Raw genomic sequence first — 21661 nt, forward strand, 5'->3', positions numbered from 1 at the left:
CCTGAACAAGGGGGGGATCAAAAGTAACAGTTAGTATCTGGTGTGGCCACCAGGTGCATTAAGTACTGCAGTGCATCTCCTCCTCATGGACTGCACCAGATTTGCCAGTTCTTGCTGTGAGATGTTACCCCACTCTTCCACCAAGGCACCTGCAGGTTTCCAGACATTTCTGGGGGGAATGGCCCTAGTTCTCACCCTCCGATCCAACAGGTCCCAAGACGTGCTCAATGGGATTGAGATCCGGGCTCTTCGCTGGCCATGGCAGAACACTGACATTCCTGTCTTGCAGGAAATCACGCACAGAACAAGCAGTATGGCTAGTGGCATTGTCATGCTGGAGGGTCATGTCATGTTGAGCCTGCGGGAAGGGTACCACATGTGGGAGGAGGATGTTTTCCCTGTAATGCATGATCCTCCACCTCCAAATCGATCCCACTCCAGAGTACAGGCCTCGGTGTAATGCTCATTCCTTCGACGATAAACGCGAATCCGACTATCACCCTGGTGAGACAAAACTGCAACTCGTCAGGGAAGAGCACTTTTTTCCAGTCCTGTCTGGTCCAGTGATGGTGGGTTTGTGCCCATAGGCGACGTTGTTGCCGGTGATGTCTGGTGGGGACTTACAACAGGCCTACAAGTCCTCAGTCCAGCCTCTCTCAGCCTATTGCGGACAGTCTGAGCACTGCTGGAGGGAATGTGCGTTCCTGGTGTAACTCGGGCAGTTGTTGTTGCCATCCTGTAGCTGACCTGCAGGTATGATGTTCGAATGTACCGATCTTGTGCAGTTGTTGTTGCACTTGGTCTGCCACTGCGAGGATGATCAGCTGTCCATCCTGTCTCCCTGTAGATCTGTCTTAGATGTCTCACAGTACGGATATTGCAATTTATTGCCCTGGCCACATCTTTCTTTCTTTTGGTGTTTCTCCGAGTCAGTAGAAAGGCGTCTCTAGTGTCCTAGGTTTTCATAACTGTGACCTTAATTGCCTATCGTCTCTAAGCTGTTAGTGTCTTAACAACTGTTCCACAGGTGCATGTTCATTAATTGTTTATGGTTCATTGAACAAGCATGGGAAACAGTGTTTAAACCCTTTACAATGAAGATCTGTGAAGTTATTTGGATTTTTACAAATTATCTTTGAATGACAGGGTCCTGAAAAAGGATATATATATATATATATATATATATATATATATATATATATATATATATATATATATATATATGTATATATATATATCAGAGACAAAGAGGCACAGTCTAAAAGTAGATCTCCTTTGCTATGCCTTTTTGTTGCTTTACTTTCAAGGTAGTCACTTCTTTTCCGAGAATGTGAACAGGAAATGGTTGATAAATAAAATATCTCTCACCTCTTGCAGCCAATCAGCTGACAGTAGGCTATTGGTTTATTAGCACACCACTGAACTAGAATACTCAGCAGCATTTTAATTAAGGTGGTAGAAATGCTTTAAGCTACTCATACAGGTATTTGGGACAGTAACAGCGTACACAGGTGATAAACCAAACAATTGTTTATACTATATTGTCCTATAGAAATACATAATTGGATGCATTCCATCCAAATCCATTGACAGACATTGACAACATTTAGGCTTCACACTCTCGTATATCAGTCAAAAGTTATGTTCATTTAAGATAATTTCCACTCCTGAGGTGCCTACCCCACGGCCTGTGTCTGGACGCGTTAGCTTAAATTATGCGTTAATGTAGCATGGGGCCATGGCGAGGCTGGGGAATCGGCCCAAATCCAGGCCCTGCTCCACTTTCCTGATCCGTCTTAGTTTGGCAGGGTCACTCTAAAGCCCCAAACAATGGCTCCCACAGACCTATACACAAACTAACTCATGTGTGACTGAGAGGGGAATAATGTGTGTGTGTGTGTGTGTGTGTGTGTGTGTGTGTGTGTGTAGTGTGGACATCTGTGTTGCTACATTTTGGTCTATAGGCTGGGAGGCTGTTCATACGTACACAGGGTTAGTATGTTTTACATTGTATACCGTTCTACTATCACATGGAAATGAACCTGGCACAAATAGTGGACGTTGTAGACGAGTGGTCCTTTAACAGTAATATCTCCTGAATAAGCAACTAACCCTAACCACTGAGGTCCAACTGGTCTCATACCACCAAACAACATTAACTTTGTTCATCTGCAAACTTGTTCTCAGAGATCCTTATTTTCTAACAGTGCCATGGGTTCATTTGTATTTGTGTCACAAGTTCATGAAGCCAAAGTAAAGACCAGAAGGCTAGACATAAAGACTGCTCTAATATGGTTGCATAATGAATGGAAACGGGGTCTCTGTTACGAAACTGTGTGATTTCACCTCAATGTCAGACACCCCAGCTGAATCAATCTAAAATGTGTAGCATACTGAGAAACATTGACCCTGCTACGGACAATAATAAAGTGATAGCCTAATACATGTGTAATAGCCTAACATGTATGGGCTACAATGAAGAAACAGCTGTGTGTGTGTGTGTGTGTGTGTGTGTGTGTGTGTGTGTGTGTGTGTGTGTGTGTGTGTGTGTGTGTGTGTGTGTGTGTGTGTGTGTGTGTGTGTATGTGTGTTTGTGTGTGTGTGTGTGTGAGACACAGGTAACCATAACAAGAAGTCAGAGCCTGTGTGTGAAGTAGGGGGTAGCTTAGTGTGCTTAGAAAGAGTGTGTAAACATAACTTTAACAGCATGCGTGAGAGAACCAACGCGCTGCTTAGACTCGCAAAGGAGCAGAGTGTGAACCTAAAGCCGATGTGAGGGAGTCACTTCATGACAAGGGGATTGGGATGACACGGATTCCTGGCGCGCTCACTGAACCGTCGTCACATGATTCGTTTGCGTACGTTAATCTTCTTCATACTGGGAGGTCTTCTTTGAAGCGTTGGTCGCATTTTAAATTCTACTGACACACAATCTCGTGCTTTCTCATCAGTTAATCGTCTGGTCAATTTCATGTCCGGGAACCAAGTAAAAACTGTCCAGAAAAGGAGCCATGGCCTAATTATCGGGGTGGGTTAAACCAAAGGAATGTAGGCCTAGACTACTATGGGCTATAGTATAGACTATTGGCTAGGCTATTTATTATCTTCTCAGTGCAACACACAACAAAAAACTAACGAGGACACAGTGATCCAAATACATGATCTGAATTCAACTTTTTCCATGAGCAGAAATCAAGATAGTCGAATGCACATTGTGAAGGGCATTCAGAACCATCCCCTTTACTGGACCGTGTGTTTGTACACAAACCGCGTCATTCATTCTGGTGTGTGTGAAGTCTATGCCTGTCGCCAAGGCAAAAAGCCCCTCCCCTTCCTCCTCGGGCTGATGCAACGCTGGATAGATATAAAGGTGCAGACAAACCCCACCTCGTTTAGAACAACGTAAATTCAAGTTGCGTATCACATCGTTGGCAATTTGATTTATATAACATCTTAAAATAAATGATAGTTTAAGCTATTCTTATACAATTGTATCCACATTGTAAGTTATTTTCCTATTTAATTGGGACAATTGAATTGTATCTTAGATACATTTATTGTTACTGAATAAAACTTCAAGGATAAATAGTTTCTAGTAGAATATTGGAGACATTCAACGGTGAAGGAATTGTTTCAAATTAAAATTGAAAAGGATCGCTACTTTTTCATAGGGATTTTATTCGTTTTCTCAAAGGTAAGATTCTGCCTGCGCCGCATCTTTTACTGTCTTCCAGGAAATATCCTGTGTTACCGGGTGTAGGCTAATTAACTTGTAATTCTCTATAAACTATACATTGTAATTTACAATTATATAGGCCTAGTAAATGGATGTATTGTTAATAATTAAGTCTATTCTATTGGAAAATAGGTTAAATAATTAGCCTATATATTGTGTATTGAAATAGCGGGCCGATGTATTTAATCTCTTGCAGGTTATTTCCCTAGTCAATTAGCCAAGATCAATTAGGCGCAAAGATCAGATTTATTAGGTTATAGATGTGTTGTTTCTGTATTCTTTATAATATTTATGATGCTATGCTATAGGCCTAGGCTACACAGCGCAATGGGCCAGACTCACAAGGAGATAAATAAATAGCACTGACGCTGTAGGCTAGTGGGCTATATTATTTACAGAGGAATGTCGGGGCGGTAACCAAGAAAGGAATGTAATGGATTTGATGGTTGAGTCTTTCCCTTATTTAGGATATTTGTAAATAAAAGACATCAATGTCCAAGAAATGATGCAACCCAAATGAATGCCTGTAAGCTACAGCTGAGGATATCTAAAAGAGATATAGGACTACAGCTCTGCGCAAAATGGTGCCATGCCCATAATAGACAAGCACGTGCCTTTTGTTTCCATCAGTCAGTCATGGAAGAAATCTTATTAAATGGAGCCCAAAATCTAATTATTTAACAGTCCCATGCCTATAATGTTTTAGATTAGGCTGTGCTCTATCATTTAAAACCCTAAACTAATAACACGATCTCACATTCTGTTTAAATAAACGGGATTTGTTAGTTACATTTATCGTCCTATTACAATGTCCTTCTTATTTAACACGTTGAAATTGGAGATCAAAAGACTGGCGCAATGCTTTTGTCATTCATATTGGGAATGTGACGCTGCGCTGATGTGGATAGACGCGGGTGCCGGGCGGCTGGTATTTTTCCACTGGCTCCCGGGATGAGTCAACCCCCCTTCGTCTGGTCACATGACTTCAGATTTATGAGGTAGCTGCAGCGCATTGAGTAGCCTAGTCTCTCCCTTTCTAATATTGATTATTCAACGTCCCTGGTAGAACTCACGGTCATATGAAAGAAGAGAGTTGGAATGGCACAGGCAAGAAGTTCACAAATAAACACAAATTGATTCAAGGTTTTCCGCTTGTTTATTTTTATAGCATGAAACAGGCCACTGCAAAAACAGAGATGAGCCGCTTCAACATTTCCCCGGATGAGGATAGCAGTATCAGTTCCAATAGTCATGAATACAGTTCCTGTCCAACCAAGAAGGTTCCTATTGACAGGTGAGGCACTGCAGCCTGCTGGGTCTGAAGATGCTCTGCAGTAGACTTATGCCTGTGTTTCTAACCGCAGAAATGTCATCAACTTGCTTATTTTTGTAGGACTTGTATTATGTTTGTTTTAAAGGCTGAATTGGAATGGGATTAATCCATTAAATAAATGCTTTATGCATGTTTGATTTCCAGTCAATATCCCGATATGGATGCGGAGAGTCAAAACTTCCTTCCAGACTACCACCTGGACAAGAAGAAGTATGAAACAGATTATGTAAGTGCTGGACTGATAACATATAGGTTACCCAATTTGAGGCTTATGGTTTACTGTGCATTTATCAGAGTTTTTTTTTTCTAACTGGGTATATTTTACTTTATTCTCAACAGCATCCGGGCACCGCCTCTTTTGGAATGTCAGTCTTCAACCTGGGCAATGCTATCATGGGCAGCGGCATCCTGGGTCTCTCCTATGCCATGGCCAACACTGGCATTGCACTCTTTGTGTGAGTACTGTTCTAGTGATCCTGTATGCTAGTGTCAGACTTGGGTTTCATTGAAATCAATTGCAGATTATTTCTAATACTGCATTGCTTGCTGTTTGGGGTTTTAGGCTGGGTTTCTGTATAAGCAGTTAGTGACAGCTGCTGATGTAAAAAGGGCTTTATAAATACATTTGATTAATGAAGAAAAACTGCACTGCGGGTTCAATCAGAATGTTCACACTGTGTCATCCGATGGCAATGTCCGCAGCTTGCAAGGTGTGACGACGAGCTAGTGGTGTCTGTTTTAAAGCAGTTGACACCAATGATATATCCCAGGATTGCTGATGCCACCGGTCGGTCATATCGGCAGTCCCCAGAAGGCGTAGTCCTCCATAGGAATGAATGGAATTCTATAGTATTTGAATACAAATTTCCAAGGACAAAATTACATGTATTTAAGTATTTTGTTGTTGCAGTGGGTACAGTTTTTTTCAAAAAATTATACTTTATGGAAAAACATTGTAAAGAATTTTTATTTTTTTATGTTTAGCTCACATTTCGATTTAGCATTTTGGTGTCAGTAAACTAATAAATGTGGCAAAAACAAATATACACATTAATACATTGATTTTATAGCTTCCAAAATATTTTTTTGCAATGGTGGAGGGTGGTGCCAAGATGAAGGCGCAGTGGCTTCAAAACAGCACTCCCTGTCAGTCAACTAGCATATATATAAATAATTGGAATGGAAATACACTTCCACAATTGAAATGGGGCTCAGCTTTATGAATCTGGGAAGGAGGTAGTAGGAATTAGGAGTGACAGGTAGCCTAGCGGCTAAGCGGGTTGGGCCAATAACCCAAAGTGTGCTTGTTCGAGTCCCTGGGTGAAAAATCTGTCGACGTGCTCTTGAGCAAGACAATTAACCCTAATTGCTCCTGTAAGTCGCTTTGGATAAGAGCGTCCGCTAAATAACTAAAATGTAAGTCAACATCACATTGAATACAATATAGAATATCACTATGTTGCTAGTGTGGAAGATAGTTTGTGGAACTGTCTTGAGTCTGAATGCACTCAGTCATATCAGAGACAATACAGCACATTCTAAACTTGGCAGTGTGATATACCACCAGGTAGAGCACAACAAGGTCACACATCTCAATATGTACCAATGTGAGGCATAGATACTGTACATACAACCAGAGCACAGCATTTATCCACAGTCTACTGGAGATGTGTCCTTGTCTAAGACAGGGCATTGGATAACCCTGAAGGGAGTTAGAGTAAGCTGGTGAGTACAGCCTACAGAGATCAAAGCTTATGCTACTGCAGGGCACGGTAGCTAGTAGCCACGCAGGCCAGTGTTTACGAACAGTGGGCGTACGAGTGTGAGCGCTGTGGTTGGGTGTGTGGCGCACTAGCATCAGGGCCTTTCATGTGGGCCAGTCACTCAAAGCCGGGGGGAAGCCGCTTAGCAGCGCTAATCTTTCTGCGAGGGGGCCAGAGATATATAAAGGTGTAAGGTACGGGAAACGGGCCTCACATGAGATCATTCCAGTAGACTCTTCTTCTTCTCGCCATTACACTCATTGCACATCATTTCAAATGACCTTTAACCTAAATCCAATGACATGGTGTCATTTTTTTTGTTGATTTCATGTTAGTTGACAAATCAACCAAATGTAAATCAAAACTAGATGTTGAAATGACTTCTGTGCCCAGTGGGTAGCCAGTTTGAAGGGCCACTTGCTCCAACAGCTTATGCATATGAATTATGAATATAATACCTCTGATTATTAGTGTAGCTTTGTGAAGTAGGAGAAATTCTGTAAAATATATAAACCAGACTGAAAAACCTTTAGTGATTTGGCTTATGCATTTCCGTAACATACCTTCTTCTTCAGGGTATAAAAGCCTCTGTTTAAAAAAGATCTTTGTTTGCAAAAGGTTTCCACACCATGGGACTTGCAAACACTTCACTGTTGGGTAGATTCAGTATTTACAGAGTGAAAACAATTACCTTGGGGTCATCTAAGGTATATTTGAGGAGTCAGTGAAGTGCATATGACGTGATGAGATGTAGACTAAACTATTATGGGCAGAAGTGTAAATGCTGACAAGTAAATCTTGGCCATGTTCTGTTATAATCTCCACCCGGCACAGCCAGAAGAGGACTGGCCACCCCTCATAGCCTGGTTTCTCTCTAGGTTCTGGCCTTTCTAGGGAGTTTTTCCTTACCACAGTGCTTCTACATCTACATTGCTTGCTGTTTGGGGTTTTAGGCTGGGTTTCTGTACAGCACTCTGAGATATCAGCTGATGTAAGAAGGGCTTTATGAATAAATTTGATTTGAAGTAGCTGAGTCGACAGAGCTGTGCTCGGATATAGTCGAGTAATCGTCTCTATACCACTGTGTTGTGGTTCTTAAGTTGTGTGAGTGAAATGATTTGCACAAAGCCTTCATAACGTGAACCTAGCTCATATCTCTTAGAGAATTTTTCTCAGTGGGACAATTGCTACTATTAATACAGTGAGACAGTTTTAGCTCTGCACAGCTTGGCTGCTAGATAGAATATCCAAACCTGGAGCCCATTGTCCAAATCACATCTCTGTATCTGGATTGTGCATAGCTGTGTTGCATCAAAACTGTCCCCATGACAGGGTCTTTGCAGATCAGCTCACAGACAGAACCTATTGATCCCTATGTTTGGGTGCTACAGTACAGTAGAGAAGGTCACTTGTGTGTCACTTCCCCAGCCTCAACATGGTCAACATGAGATGTGTCCTTGCGATGGTCAGAACACATTTTCCATGTGAATTTAAGCCCTGCGTTGACATTTGGTGAGGTTTGTCTTCACGTTCAGATGGAACCATTGGGAGATCAAGTCAAAATAACATGTTTGAATTGGGACTGGTGAAATGCACCAAACGGAAACAAAGCTTGTTCTTATCCAATGTGCACTTATCAGTAGTCAACCGTGTTACTAGGTGTCAGTATGGTTAATACCAGTCGATAATAGTCCTTACCAGTCTTGCAGGCCTGGTTCCGTACCTTTACTCAAGATACAATGTTCCTCTTCTCTCCACAGAATTCTACTGGTGGCTGTGTCCATCTTCTCCCTGTACTCTGTGCACTTGCTTCTAAAGACAGCCAATGAAGGAGGGTCGCTGGTCTATGAACAGCTGGGTTACAAGGCCTTCGGGATGCCCGGGAAACTGGCTGCATCCATCTCCATCACCATGCAGAACATCGGAGGTGAGAACTAAGGACACTTCAATGGTCATTCAGAAAGACAGATCAAAGTCGAGGAGACAGTCTCATTGATCCACTAGGAGTTGACTATGTGGAAAAAAGTCCAAAGTCTAAATGTCAGTGATGTCACACATAGAAAAGGAAGAGCAGCCAAATAAACCAAATGGTTCTGTAAATGTTTACAATAAATATTTGCAAGGGTACTAGACTTTCCAATGGAACAAACATCCCTTTTGCGAACCAATAGGCCTATTCATCCTTGGTTAGTGCTACTAGAACATTCTCAGAGATGTCTGTTTTGGAACAAAATAAGGCATGTTTTGATGAAAAGTCACTGATTCACAATATGACTTTGACCAACCGTGACTTTGCTTTTACCTTTGCAGCCATGTCCAGCTACCTCTACATTGTGAAGTACGAGCTGCCGATCGTTATCCAAGCCTTCATGGGAGCTACCAACGGGTAAGCAGCTTTGTCTCTAGATTCTGTGTGTCGGTTGGTGTGTGTGTGTCTTTTAGTCTGCTGTTACTTTGGTTTGACAAATGGCCCATGGTTGTTTTTGAGCGGTCGACCCTCGAGGTGAAGTAGTGACTTTGGTGTCATTCAAAATGGCGGCGGGTTGTTTTTGAGTGCTGCGCTGGGAAGATGTGAAGAGGCCTCTTTGTCCCTCTCAGCAGAGAGGGAGAGGAGGGAGCAGGGACGGTGTGTTGTCGGCGGCCGTTCAAAGGGTCCTTTTAGAAGAGCCAGTGCCGCACAGAGACAGACCTCTGGATGAGCTCATTCAGACCAACTGGCCCATCAAACATTCATGTAGTGTTGCCAGCATGTAGCTAGACCACCCTAAGAGCAGGCTGCTATTTATGTGTGCATTGCAGACATTCTGCCATGTTTGTATTTTACAACAACAGTCAAACGAGAAACGAACGCTACAATAGCTTTGATATAGGTCATATTTCTTCACAAAAGCTAGATAAATGTTGGGATATGAATGTGTGTAAGTGTGTGTGGGCGTAACTGTGTGTTATTATATTAAACTGTGTGGTGATATGTGTGTACAGTGTATGACGAGGTCTTGTCTCTCCTGTGCGTTTCAGAGAGTGGTATGCGAACGGGGACTATCTTGTGATCTTGGTGTCAGTTGTCATCATCCTGCCACTCTCACTTCTCAGGAACCTTGGTAAGACACAATACAGAGTGTGGCACTTGACTTTGTGTGTGTGTGTGTGTGTGTGTGTGTTGTAAAATGCAGCACTTGTGTAAAATGTTGTGAAAGGGCAGGGGATGGTGACGCACTGTGGCAACGTATGTGTGTAGTAGAGGCCAGAACAGTTTGTTTACATTAGATTCCTTTTTGACTGATAAAGTTAATATATTGCCTTAGAAGAGTACATTCTTATTCATTGTAATATAGTTTTAATATGTTATAACGGATATTACACAGTTGTTAGTATATTTCCTATCTTACATTTCCACAGTATATGAAGTACTCAATAGTTTTCTCTCTCTGTTACCTTACTTCAGGTTACCTTGGTTACACAAGTGGTTTCTCCCTGCTTTGCATGGTGTTCTTTCTGATTGTGGTGAGTCAACATCCTAAACTACTCTGCTGTTATGGTCTTTACAGTTCAGGTTATTGTAGTGAATGGCTCACCTACAGATATGATATCTTAATTTTATAACTCTGTTGTAAAAGATAATGTTCCTGCACAGTAGGAAATGCAAATGTTAGTGTATTTAAGGTTTAAAGCGGCTTCTAAAGTTAATCATTCCCACTTTAATACTGCCAATCTTGATTTATCCTAACTAAAATGTATCAACCACATCTCCATTCATTATAATCCATACAATATTTTGCATTTCCTGTCACTGCAGGACTATTTCCCTGCAGTGAGAAACTGGTCAAATTAAGATAGAACACCCGAATAACTGTGACACATTGGTTTACAATTCTGACCTGCTCACACTAGCCGGACCATTAGCAAGCATTCTAAAAGTAATCCGTTTTAATCTGTAGTAGTTATAATATTGGCAATTAGCAATGTATGTAGCCAATAGTCTGTACCTTTTGTATGGGAGTCTAAATGGGCTTGGTTTCTTTTCCAGGTGATCTATAAGAAGTTCCAGATCCCGTGCCCTTACGTCCCTAACATGGACGTGATACTGAACGAGACGGTTAGCAAGGTTCTGAACAACACGATGGGCTTCCTCAACACCACCGCCGTCATCTACAACGAGGACGTCTGCACACCCAAATACTTTGTCTTCAACTCTCAGGTGAGAAATGGACAGATATGTTGAGTGGTAAATCGATAAATAGAAAGAGAACTACTTAATGGATGCCCAAGTGCTTTCGTACTTGTCTTTATGTTTGTTTTTTGTGTGATCTAATGGTTTTTTTTGTGTCAAATGTCTAACGGTCTTGTCTAATGCTCTCCTTCAGACTGTGTATGCTGTTCCTATCCTGACGTTCGCCTTTGTCTGCCACCCCGCCGTGCTGCCCATGTACGAGGAGCTTAAAGAGTGAGTCTATCGCTGTTTACCCAGCTGCCACGTTGTCAAGGCTACACACACACACACACACACATAGTTTATAGCTGTAGTACTTGTGAAGGAAGAAAGAGAAAAGAACAGTGGTTCTGTGTTGTCTCAACCTCCTCTTCTTTCCCAGTCGTTCCCGTAGAAAGATGCAGGGCGTGGCCAACGTGTCTTTCCTGGCCATGTTCATCATGTACCTGCTGGCTGCTCTCTTCGGATATCTGACCTTCAACGGTGAGCCACCCCCGCCCCTCTTAGAAACATATTCATCCATTTTTTAACAGTCGGATACAAAACTAGTTTGAGCAGGAAACAGTCCGTTTTGGGCTCATTACAACCAGTTATGCAAGTACTGTCCCCCATGAGAAAACAAGACACAGAATCATCTGTCCAATACACCAATGATCCTGTATATTTGTTATGGCAAGGAAATCGCAGCAGGTGTCCAGCCATGTTCCAGACTTCCCTAAAAGTATGGCTACGCATTGGCCCTCGTTAGCAAGGACGACATGACATGACGAAAATGAATGAACTAGGGTGTGAAAGTTACGCACAACCTTGAATAATCTAAACTGTATTACAATTGACCTCTCAATCTCAGTTTGATTGGGCTGGACATGTAACATGCAGGTTACAAAGACATTTCTGAACGAACACCAATAATACAGCTAAATGAGTGAATGTTTACCGTAGGGGTTATTATAGAGCATTGCTGACCAGGGTTCGATACCCAGTTGGTCACACATGGGCCCTATGTCTGGATATCTGAATATCTGAAAGGTGTGGACTCATCAGGCTAAGGGAAATTAATTGAATATGTGGCTTTATAAGTGAAAGGAAACAAGCATAAATTAAATGACCGTATTGGATTGGCTTTACAGTGAATGTGGAGCCCGAACTTCTGCACACCTACTCCAAGGTCTACAAGTCTGACGTGATCCTACTCATCGTTCGTCTGGCCGTGCTGACAGCTGTCACCCTGACTGTCCCTGTGGTGCTGTTTCCCGTAAGCCTCACATCTATCTATCTATCTGTCTGGCTGGCAGCTTGTCTGTCTGTCCATTGTCAAGTTCGGCATTGCCACCATGTTGACCTTGGTCCCCCGTCTCTGTCTCTCTGTAGATCCGCACGTCGGTCAACCAGCTACTGTGTGCCTCCAAGGAGTTCAGCTGGATCCGCCACACCATCATCACCGTGGTTCTGCTGGCCAGCACAAATTGTCTGGTCATCTTCGTCCCCACCATCAGAGACATCTTCGGCTTCATTGGTGAGTGAATGTGTTCAGTTGGTCAGGTGCAGTTCACAGAATCTAGAAGTTGTGATAGAGAAAGAAAAGAGGTGAACATCCCCACTGAGCCTGTCATCTTCCTCCTCAGGTGCATCTGCGGCAGCCATGTTGATCTTCATCCTGCCCTCGGCCTTCTATATCAAACTGGTCAAGAAGGAGCCCATGAAGTCTGTGCAGAAAATTGGGGTAAGAAAAAACCCTGCTCCTTTTTGATCCATGAATTGATGTGTTTGTGGGTGTTGTGGTCTGTGACTCCTGGCAAGGAGCAGCAATCATAGAGTGGAGAAGAAAGCCTTGTTGTGCTAAAAGCCCAACTGTCTCGTCCTCCCTCTCTCTCCAGGCATCCATCTTCCTGTGCAGTGGTTTCTTCGTCATGATCGGCAGCTTGACCCTCATCACCCTTGACTGGATCAACAACGCCTCACAAGCCTCCGACGGACACTAGGATACCTCATCCACCGGGGGGGGGGGGGGACCACACCATCCGCAGCTCAGCCGCTAAACATCTGACCGCTAAGACTGCTACCCAAGAAGAAGAAAATGACCTCACATACAACAATGTTCGGCTTTGAACTCTAAGCAAGAGACTATACCATTCCAATGAGAATGTACTGAACTTTGTACAGTATGCGGTTAAGCCACACAGGTGGTGATGATCTTTTTTCTTTTCGTTGTGCTTTCTTTGTTTTGTTTCCCGTTTTGGGCGTTTTCTCTTTTTTTGTTATTCTGGTACAGTTGAAACATTTGACTGTGCCTCAAACAGGGATGGTGTAGTTGTAGAGTTCCACTGCAGCTCATATTCAGGTACTGCGTGTGAGCTCAGCTTTTTGGGCACGGCGACAACTTTTCTCAACCGAGGCCGCACGCAACCGCGGACATCCTGGAATCCCAGAACTCATTACAAGTGGAGAACATGACAGCAGACTCTACTCGACGTGAATAATTTAGCGTTCAACTTCTTATTTTTTAAAACATTGCCAAAAAAGGTATTTGTAATATGTGTTTATATATTTAAAAAGCACTTAATGTTCAGCACACTCGTGAGGAAATTGTCTGTTCACGGACTACTAGACCGCTTATCAGTATTTGTACCAAGGCTGTGTGACCTAGCTAGTGGTGTCGGCTTAACTTGTAAAATGCTTAGTATGAATCGACGAAACCTGCCTTCTCAAAACCCCACACTGGAAGTTGCAAAAGATCTCTTAGGAGAAATCTCTTTTAAAGAAATGTATTACGCATTATAATGTATTGAAGACCTTGTTCAAATCTTATACAGCGATGACACTACTGCTTGTAGATGGGGCATGCTCCCTGTCAAATCCCCCAGATGCTAAGGGGAGGGGGACGTTACACTTTTTTTCTTTAAGGAAGAATATCTTGAATTTGACCACATGCGTGGTTGTAATGTACCTGTTTACCTTGCAAAAATAGTTTGTTTTTGACTGTTTTGAGACCGCACATAACCAAACGTCACATCAACGTTACATAATGGCTTCCATGCAGAACTGAGGGAAGGCGGAGGAATGTCGTGTGAGCTGCTCAGTGTATCTGTCAAAATGTCAGTGTTTTTCTAACGGTTGGCAGCTTCTCCTTATTAAACATAACCGTAGTTACAAAAAAATAACGAAATGATTGATAAGGATAGTGTAGAGTTGGCTTGTCACCTCGTCACAAACACGAGGCGGGCGGCTCACTGCTTCCAATGTTAACCTCACACATCATCCAAACTGTTATTGTCCTGCGATTATTTATGGAAGAACATGAAATCAATGTAATTTTATCTATTTTACTATATTTATATATTGTACATATATGTGTAAATATCTATGAGTTGAACTACTGTATATATGCTCTGTTTTGTTTAACCTTCTATTGGCATTTCACTAAAACTAGAGCTGTAAAAATAGCTGGTGAATTTGGTCTTTATCAATTTACCCCCCTATGATTCAGTATGGAACTGTTCCCTTTCATTTCTGGAACCATAGTGAGAGAGTTTTCCCTCTTCCACTTGCTGTAATTCTGAAAGACCATGTTTAAAGTGGAACCTACCAAAACATAGTGGCAGTGGTCTTTGTGTAACACACTTCACACTTGTTCTATTTGTGACCCTGATAACCTGTTCTCTCATGCTTTACGCACGTCTTGGTTAGAGAGTATGTGAGCCATCTCTTGACCTCAGGAGCAGAGGGCATCGCCCACCAGTGTTACACTCTTGTTTCAATGAAACACTATGTACATCATGTAATTATTGTCAAAATAAAGTCAAAGATAATCCCACACATTGTCGGGTCTTTATTGTGTCAGTTCTATTTTGCAGACCAGCTGATTGTGGTGTGGTTTTGCAGGGAGCCCACCGTATGTTGGGAAAGTGATGGCAAGTCCTTAGACAAAGAACTGGAACCCCTTCAATTTTGATTAATAAACTGCACAAAAACACAAACAATTTCAGGAGAGAATATTACATTGTCTAAATATTGTGGTGGGAAATGATGCATTTTTTCAAATGTTGGCATGAATGAGATGTATAGTCCAGAATCATAAGTCCACCAGTGTTTGGACAGTGAAGTATAACTCCGGCAATTTGGGATCAAATGATGAATATGAGGTGACAGGAAGACACAACCTTATTCTAGACATGATGTTAAAGTAGTGCTGTTGATTGGATTTGAACAGCCAAAGATGTGTAAGACACATCTTTACTCTGCCTTGCTGAAATAAATAAAAGCACAACTCATGCAAATGACCTCATTAACCACGTTTCCATCCACCCTATGAAAAAAAATCACGACAGCTGTGATGGAAACAGGAAGTTTCGATGCAATTTTATAAATGTTGAGAGATCATTTGTTTATTCGACATGGTGGAATCTTTTTGCATCTTTAAATTCAATTATGCGAGAAAAGGCAGTGGAAACGACTTCACGCGCAAATATTGATGTAATAACAATCATTCACTGAACTATAAACCTCAACTAAATCTTGTAATGAATCATGTTGAAATTTAGCAAGTTAAGGAGACTAAACTGCTTGGTGTAACCCAGGAGGGTAAACTGTCATGGTCAAAACATATTGATGCAACGGTAGCTAAAATGGGAAGAGGTCTGTCCGTATTAAAGCACTGCTCTGCTTTCTTGACACCACTATCAACAAAACAAGTCCTACAGGCCCTAGTTTGGTCATACCTGGACTACTGTCCAGTCATATGGTCAAGTGCCACAAGAGGGCCACAGGCAAATAACAATTGGCCCAGAACAGAGTGTCACAGCTGGCCCTTAAATGTACATGCAGAGCTAACATTAGTAATATGCATGTCAATCTCTCCTGGCTCAAAATAGAGGAGAGATTCACTTCATCGCTTGTATTTGTGAGAAGTATTGACATGTTGAATGCACTGAGCTGTCTGTTTAAATGACCAACACACAGCTCAGACACCCATGCATACCCCACAAGACATGCCACCAGAGGCGTCTTCACAGTCCCCAAGGCAAGAACAGACTATGAGAAACGCACAGTGCTACATAGAGCCATGACTAACTACATGGAACTCTATTCCACATCAAGTAACTCATGCAAGCAGTATAATCTGATTTTACAAAAATCTGATTAAACTACACTTAATGGAACAGCGCGGACTGTGAAGAGCCACACACACAGGCACAGACACAAGCATATACACACACACGCTAACACAAGTACTCTACACACATTACGTATTGTAGATGTGTTGTAGTAGTGCGTGTGTGTATTAATGTGTGTATATATAAATTCCCGTAATATTGCTGCAGCAGCGAATGGGTATCTATAATAAAATACCTATATTGAAATCAACCTGGAGTCACGCGATGACATGAGTAGTCATCCCGCTATGAAATAAATTATGATGAACTTTACAGGGTGGTGAAAGTGCACGGACCGGTATGAGTTTGAGGCTCCTTTCCAATAAATATCGAGGGTCTTATTCTGGTGACATGATGAACTGCCGTTTGACAAATAAAAAATTATCGCGTTTATCTATGTATTGTAGACTAACCTACCCGCACAGTATCTGCGAGCTGTTTAGCGAAAGGGCATGTGCCAATGTAACAGTATTGCCCCTACCTGGGCTCGAACCAGGGACCCTCGGCACACATCGACAATAGCCACCAATCGAAGCATCGTTACCCATCGCTCCACAAAATCCGAGGGACTGTTATGGGTGTAACATTCAAACAGGGACGACACCGATTGAAACGCTATTACCCCGCACACCGCAAACTAGCTAGCCATTTCACACCAATACCAGACTGGGCACATTTCCTATTTAACGCAACACTTTTTGTGTAAAAACTATTGGTATAGATGAAAATGGATAGAAACACATTGAACAGTACATTTTTATACGGTACATGAGAACTTAAGCAAAAAATAGATAAATTGTGTGCACTATGTCAACACGCCAGTGCGTTCCAGACACAGTATTTTATTTTGGGAGCCCTAAACCAGATTTGGTTGAGGGGCCTCCCCACCTCGCAGCAAAACATTTTAGTGGCCCCCCTGTGAGGGTGGAGAGAAAAATATAAATCTACACATTTTGCCATGGGGCGTATATAAAATAAATTAAGTTTAAATTTCCTGCAATTCTACCCATTTTTCCATAGGGTGGAGAGATATTTTGGCAGTTTTAAAGCAAATTTTCGGCAATTCTACACATTTAGTAATGACTTATGCCATGTTAATAAGATATCTGAGTGAGAATGACTAACAAAATCAATGGGTGCCTCCTGGAGGTAGGTATTCAGCCATGATTACTACAAGTTTAGATAGCTGGCTAACTACCAATAAAAAAATGTTTTGATGACATGGCTAGTTGAGTGACTGTTGGTAGCTGGGTTTCCGTCCAATTGGCAACAGATTTTCATGCATATCTTCTAAAATCGGCATAAAAACAATATGTGCATTTTCTCACCAGAGATGTTTCCATCAAATTGACTTGCTGTAGAAAAAAGGCTGTGCGTGATGATGTATTGCACATAAAAAACCTTTTGTGGTTAAATTCCCATGTACCAAATAAAAAATACAGTAAAATGGGTTTCCATCACATTTTCAACTCTACTGTTTTCTCACAACAAAAAACTCTGGTTTTGGCACGTTGTGCACCAGGGAAAATCTGATAATGACACAAAATGTTTTTGTTTCAATTGTTAGTAAATATATGTAAGACAGTTATATTGAAAATGATATGTTTCATATTATCGTAGAACACGCTCAGCACCATGAAAACAACTTAGAGCCAGGAGTCATGGTTTAGTGACATATTTTAAATGTCATAATACAAATTAAAGTATTCAAGCTGCTTAGGGAATTACTTAAAATATGAACTAAATATTATAAATAATTTACAGGAAATAGCTGTCCCTCAATTTCATGTCACTGGTGTTACCCTTAATAAAAAAACACCACTTTGAAAAAATGACACATCCTTGTCAACTTTTTCCTGGGTCAAAGGTTCATTAGAGGCAGGGCTGTTTTAAGAGCACATGGTGAGTCTGCACTCTCTCTTCATATTAGCAATTTGATGATGCAAAGATGTTAAATCAAATTAAAAGAAAAAAAACCTTCACTGGTGTTATAGTTTATAGTATGGGGAAAGGAAATATGATTGATATAATTGATCCAATCATATTATTAAGTGATTTATTTACAATTTAAGAAGTGTGGTTTGAGCTACTGTGGTCCCCCATTTTAGATATGCCATCTTGTCAGCAGATTTGTCACCGGTGTTACGTCCCTGGTGTTACCAGTGACTTGACATTAACACCAGTGAAAATCAATCACACTGATAACGTTTTATATCAACATAAGGTTTTATACTGTTTCAATATTGTGATCAAATCAAATCAAAATCAAATCAAATTTATTTATATAGCCCTTCGTACATCAGCTGATATCTCAAAGTGCTGTACAGAAACCCAGCCTAAAACCCCAAACAGCAAGCCCAGACCGCGCAGAGCAGCCGGCATTACAAAAACAACTTACTTATTTAAAGGATTTAGAGAGTCAAAAAAGAAAGAGAGTGAATGATCTCACAGAAAGAGGAACAGGACAGTAGCGAAAGCAATGTCAGGTCAGTCAGAAAAACACAGAGAGATGTTGAGAGCAGGAGAGAGAGAGAGCACTTCTTTTGCAGGGAAAACCCCTTTTGGGTGGTGACACCGCAGGAGAGAGACTGAGAAACTTGCCAGTGCAAGACTCCTGAGAACTTGCAGTTTACAATGGATAAAATGCACAAACTTGGTCTTTCACAGTCCAGCAACCTGGAGGAGATTGCAGATAGCACAGTTTGTAACAATTCAAAGGCACAAGCCAAGAATGTGAACACTCCACCGGCTAGACAGAAATCCAATGAAGAGGTGGAGTGGGGGGCTCACTAAAGTGGACAACTGACCTTGGTCCACCATGTGAAAGACAAAGGATGCAATGTCTTTCGATGAGTAGGTAAGGGACTCTGGCACTCAAATAGAGTTATATTATGTTAGTGAGGAAGAAGTGGAAAGTAAGGCACAGACGATTTATGGAGTAACCATAAAAGGAACCATACGAATGCACCAGGTTCTGAGTAATCACGCCTGGCATCCTAAAATACAAAGACATAAGTCGTCTCTGCCATGCAGCGCAAAGCATGTGGGATTGCCCATGTCATGGACTCCAAGAAATCACTCTCCCGACAGTGTCACTCTCCCGACAGGGGTGCATTGTGAACCACGATGAATACCCTGGGGTTATACTGGAGGTCAAAGAACATAATGTCAAAGTTAAGTGCATGCACAAGGAATGAAGTCAACAAGTTCTTCTGGTCAGGCCCAAGAGATGATATCAACCGGTATGGGGATGACCACATTGTGTGTCTGATGCCAAAGCCAATGCCAGTGAACAAAAGATCAGCTCAGATTGGCCACAGTATATGGAAGTACTTGGAGGAGCACCTGAAGAAGGCGGCGTCAGTGGTTAGAAAGCAAGGGAGACTGGCTGGGAGATGCTAACAGATGGATGTGATACAATAGCATAACAAAGACAAACATATGGACAAACTTTTCTAAAGACAAACAAATCAAGTAAAAGTGAAGTTAGTATGGGAAATAATTAGTACAGGAAAAGTTAGTACAGGAAATAGGCCTGTTCCATGAACATGTTTTACTGCGTACAATATGTCTATATCCGTGCTTTTGGGAAAAGTTAGTCTTAGTTTACATTCAATGTTGTGTTTCTACAGTTCTATTATACATATTTTATTTTTGTACGACAATGTGTTAGGGAATACATTTGAGGCAATAGGCTTAATCTTTTGGTCTTAATCTTTGACCAATAACATTAATTTTATTGTTCATATAAAATCAACACATTCTAACATGATTTATATATATTTTTTAATTACTAAATTGATCAAATTTGTATGAAATAATTTATAATGTTAATGTCAATGGTTTCACATCGTGTCACTGGTGTTACTGCATGGATACTTGTTAATCTTTATCTACCCAACTGCTGCTGCATTCATTAGTAAGCATTTTAAGGAAATGATAATCACATTTTGATGACCCAACTTCTATTATTTCGGATGTTACAACACAAAACACGTGGTAGAAATATAAAAATGTCACACACTAGAACTTTCTACATACAGGTTTAAAGTTAGTTATTACAAATCTACTACAATGTATTAATATTTGCATTAACCTTTTGTCTTTGATTATCTACGCAAATTAAAATGTGAAATTACATTCAGGAAAGCCTGAATTGTCATCTAAAATATAGGGAGCACCAGAGACGACAAGGCAGCACTAGCATTTTTTTATGTTATGTATTACAGATATTAAATGTAATTAAACTGGCATGCATGTTGATTTACAATGGGTTAACTATTATCTGACAAAGTTTTATTTACAACAAAAAAATTTGCTCTTCAAAATCCACCATTTCCGTAGAATCACCCATATAGCCTACATGATGAGATTGTTATTATGATGGACAAAAGAGCGAGATTATTTTTGTCAAACGGAAGCCAAAAATCAATCATCATGTCACAAGAATAAATCCCTCGATATTTACTGGAAAGGAGTATCAGTCATCACCTTGTTACGTTAATCATAATTTATTCAAATCTGTAACCTGATTTCTTTCCGGACGAGTCCTAATGGGAGGACCATACATGTCATCGCGTGACTCCAAGTTTACCTCGATGTTCATTAAGCATATCAATATTTGCGCAAAAAAAGCGTTTCCACCGACGTTTTCGTATAATTATTTTACCAACACAAAAAGATCCCACCTTGTCCAGTGTATTTTTTGCCGACATTTGGAAGTTTTACCGAAAAATTATGTTTCCATCTAGCCTGTCATGACATCTTTTATCCGACATGTACTTTACTCGCATAAAAAGGTTGGATGGAAACCTGGTGCGTGTCCGGATGCACAACCAAATTTCGAAATTGCACCTGGCGTATTCTACAATTTTTACTAGATTGAGACCCCGGCCTAAGCAACCGTTTATGTCGCTTATAACTGGAAAAGGCACTGATTGCCAATGTTCTGTTGATTGTCATGTTAACTGTTCATATCTTTTCTATGAAATGGTGGGTTGATTTAAAAAAAAAAAACCTGACAATGGTTTTGACAAGCCTGCCCTGCTGGTGAAACTAGTGAAGCACATTTTCAGGTTAACAAGCAGTGCATTGGACTGCTTTTGTGAAACATTGGCAAGAGGGTCTTCATGACCATAACAAAATATGTCTGTCAGGTGAAAGTGACAAATTATGCCCTTTAAGTGTTAAGAGCTGTGTGAAATTTCAGTCTGTTTTGGTGGGATGGCTACCTTTCAGTTTTCCCCTCCCCACACAAACCTCTCACAGACAGTCCTAGTTAAATTCTTGATTGAGAAATTGCTCTTTGCCAAGGTATTTACATACATTTTCTTACAATTTTTTTTATTGAAAACAACCACAGTAACAGTAATTGTTACCCAGAAATTATTTGATAGAGAAAACAGCTGCATTGGACCTTTAAAAAATATAAATTCTGATGTTAAAATTGATGAATGGGGTCAATAA

The 21661-nt window shown here is 41.0% G+C and overlaps 1 protein-coding gene across 1 annotated transcript; it reads left to right on the forward strand.

Moving 5' to 3' along the window:
* The first annotated feature begins 3345 nt into the window (after nucleotides 1-3345).
* On the forward strand, nucleotides 3346-14856 carry LOC109896599 (sodium-coupled neutral amino acid transporter 2-like). Its single transcript, XM_031831520.1, has 15 exons — nucleotides 3346-3694; nucleotides 4905-5030; nucleotides 5214-5295; nucleotides 5409-5524; nucleotides 8593-8759; nucleotides 9143-9218; nucleotides 9851-9933; nucleotides 10278-10336; nucleotides 10860-11030; nucleotides 11197-11276; nucleotides 11425-11525; nucleotides 12173-12297; nucleotides 12414-12558; nucleotides 12668-12765; nucleotides 12920-14856. Exons 2-15 carry the CDS (start codon nucleotides 4906-4908, stop codon nucleotides 13022-13024), a joined length of 1533 nt encoding a protein of 510 aa, XP_031687380.1. The 5' UTR covers nucleotides 3346-3694; nucleotide 4905; the 3' UTR covers nucleotides 13025-14856.
* Nucleotides 14857-21661: the final 6805 nt, after the last annotated feature.

Source organism: Oncorhynchus kisutch, linkage group LG9 (assembly GCF_002021735.2).
Source record: "Oncorhynchus kisutch isolate 150728-3 linkage group LG9, Okis_V2, whole genome shotgun sequence".
Classification (NCBI taxonomy): Eukaryota; Metazoa; Chordata; class Actinopteri; order Salmoniformes; family Salmonidae; genus Oncorhynchus; species Oncorhynchus kisutch.